This window comes from Papaver somniferum, chromosome 8 (genome assembly GCF_003573695.1).
Source record: "Papaver somniferum cultivar HN1 chromosome 8, ASM357369v1, whole genome shotgun sequence".
Classification (NCBI taxonomy): Eukaryota; Viridiplantae; Streptophyta; class Magnoliopsida; order Ranunculales; family Papaveraceae; genus Papaver; species Papaver somniferum.
Window position 1 is genome coordinate 175,367,925 of NC_039365.1, and position 1,808 is coordinate 175,369,732.

Below are 1,808 nucleotides of genomic sequence, written 5' to 3' on the forward strand. Positions count from 1 at the left end.
GCTTGTGGTTAATCAATTTGTAACTCTCATGATATAGTATCATCAGCTATCAAACTATACACGGATGAATGTCGCCAAACCTTTTCTTTAATACAAACAATTAGCCTTCTTTATCAAATACAAAAATTTAAAAACTGCGACCATGTTCATTGAGCTAGCATTTCGCTCCCAATATATCCAGTCTCAAGATCTTGTTTGTATGATGATTGATGACTTCAACTCAATTAATGATTAAGTATGGAGAATTGTCTTAAATGAAGGAAGACTATACAGTTCAGATTTTCGTATGCTTACCAAGGGGATAACTTTAAAAAAAAAAAAAAAAAAACAATTACAGGTACTGCATCCAAATGGTTCCTGGCATGAACCTTTTTTCTTTTTTTCTTGCAAGGTTGGTTTTATGCCCTTCATTTTTTTTTTAAATTTTCATTGTCAATGAATTCCCTTGAGATTAGTAATTAAAAAACGTTATTAAAACTACACATAAACATTAAACAGATTAAAGGAAATAGTAGTACAATTTTCGTCTCATGCAGTAAAGATTACAACCCCCAGCAGTTTTTGCTTTCTCTATTCAGAAAATTCACCGGCGTGTTATTTTTGTATATATATGAACCAATCAATGTCAATAGTTTCATCGGATGTCTGTGAAGGTATTAATAATTTGGCTTTGTTTTGTTATTATCAACGACATATTTTGCAGCAGCTTTAGCCATGGTAAGAAGCCCTTCGACACTAATGAGAGAAGAGACATTGGGAGCAAGTTCATCAGGGACCTCGTATCTGACCATGGATTTGAAGACACATGAGTCGTAACCTCTTGGAAATATTTGGAAACTCTCCATGTAAAAAGTTACACCCATGTCTAGATATCCTCCTTTGGTTTGTAATATCTCCTTAAGACGCCTATGGTCATCGACAGTCACGAACTTTTCTTCGTTTGTTAGTGGTACTGATCCTGATAAGTATTGAAAATCTTGTAAGATACAATCATACAAAGGCATAAAACAAAAGACAACCAAGAATACTAGATACGAACCTGGAGGATACACAACGAGAAGAACTGTACCAACAACACCGTCACCTTGGATAATTTCTAATTTCTTGAACATACCAGGAAGTAACATTTGAAAGGTTTTGGGTGAATCCTTGGAGGCGATAAGAGCCCACACATCGTCTGCCGGTGCTGCTACGTCAAACTCGCTTGTAAGCGTATACTTCAATGATTCTGCCATGCAGATACACTAAAACAAGAAGAAGATTGAAAAAAACAATTTGTTTTTCTGTAAAAGCTAATTATGTGGAATGACTTCGAACAGTTTTCTGAATGTATGCTGGAATAGGTTTTCTTGTGGCCTCGTGATTGCATTTATAGAAAATTTAGAAGGCAATGAGACAAAGTCTTCCCTTTAGGATTGCTGCTAGTAGCACTATTACTGAGCAATTTAATTCAATACTTATAGAACAAAAAATAAATAAATTTTTACAAATGCGTATAATAAAATACATTTTTGTATGTGCCTTCAAGCTAACATTAAGGTTTGGCTGACTTTGGAAATTAATCCAGCTAATTTGTTGATGATGGTGATATATATTCGTATAATCTATGATTATATTTACCAGAATGACTAATATTTGGTTTAACGTGTGCCTTACGAGCCTCTTAGAGTTATTAGAACATCATTTTTAAGAATTATAAACTAAAGTGTTCGCACAAAGGAATCTGTTGGTTGGACACTCTAACAAGTTTAATTATGCATCAAAGAATTCAAAGATATCATGAACAACCCTTATCAGCACTTGGATAT

General features: G+C 33.9%; 1 protein-coding gene across 1 annotated transcript; it reads right to left on the bottom strand.

Moving 5' to 3' along the window:
- Window positions 1-531: 531 nt before the first annotated feature.
- Window positions 532-1,183, bottom strand: LOC113304094 (S-norcoclaurine synthase 2-like). Its single transcript, XM_026553170.1, has 2 exons — window positions 1,040-1,183; window positions 532-958 (listed from the first exon to the last, which is right to left on the bottom strand). The coding sequence occupies exons 1-2, from the start codon at window positions 1,125-1,127 to the stop codon at window positions 657-659; spliced, it is 390 nt and encodes a 129-aa protein (XP_026408955.1). The 5' UTR covers window positions 1,128-1,183; the 3' UTR covers window positions 532-656.
- Window positions 1,184-1,808: the final 625 nt, after the last annotated feature.

What these genes read in the sequence shown, in the direction of transcription:
- LOC113304094 (XM_026553170.1), bottom strand. Translation starts at nt 1,127, where the DNA reads ATGTTACTTCCTGGTATGTTCAAGAAATTAGAAATTATCCAAGGTGAC. An exon ending in TCTCGTTGTGTATCCTCCAG is followed by an intron (nt 959 to 1,039) that starts GTTCGTATCTAG and finishes AATACTTATCAG; the next exon opens with GATCAGTACCACTAACAAAC.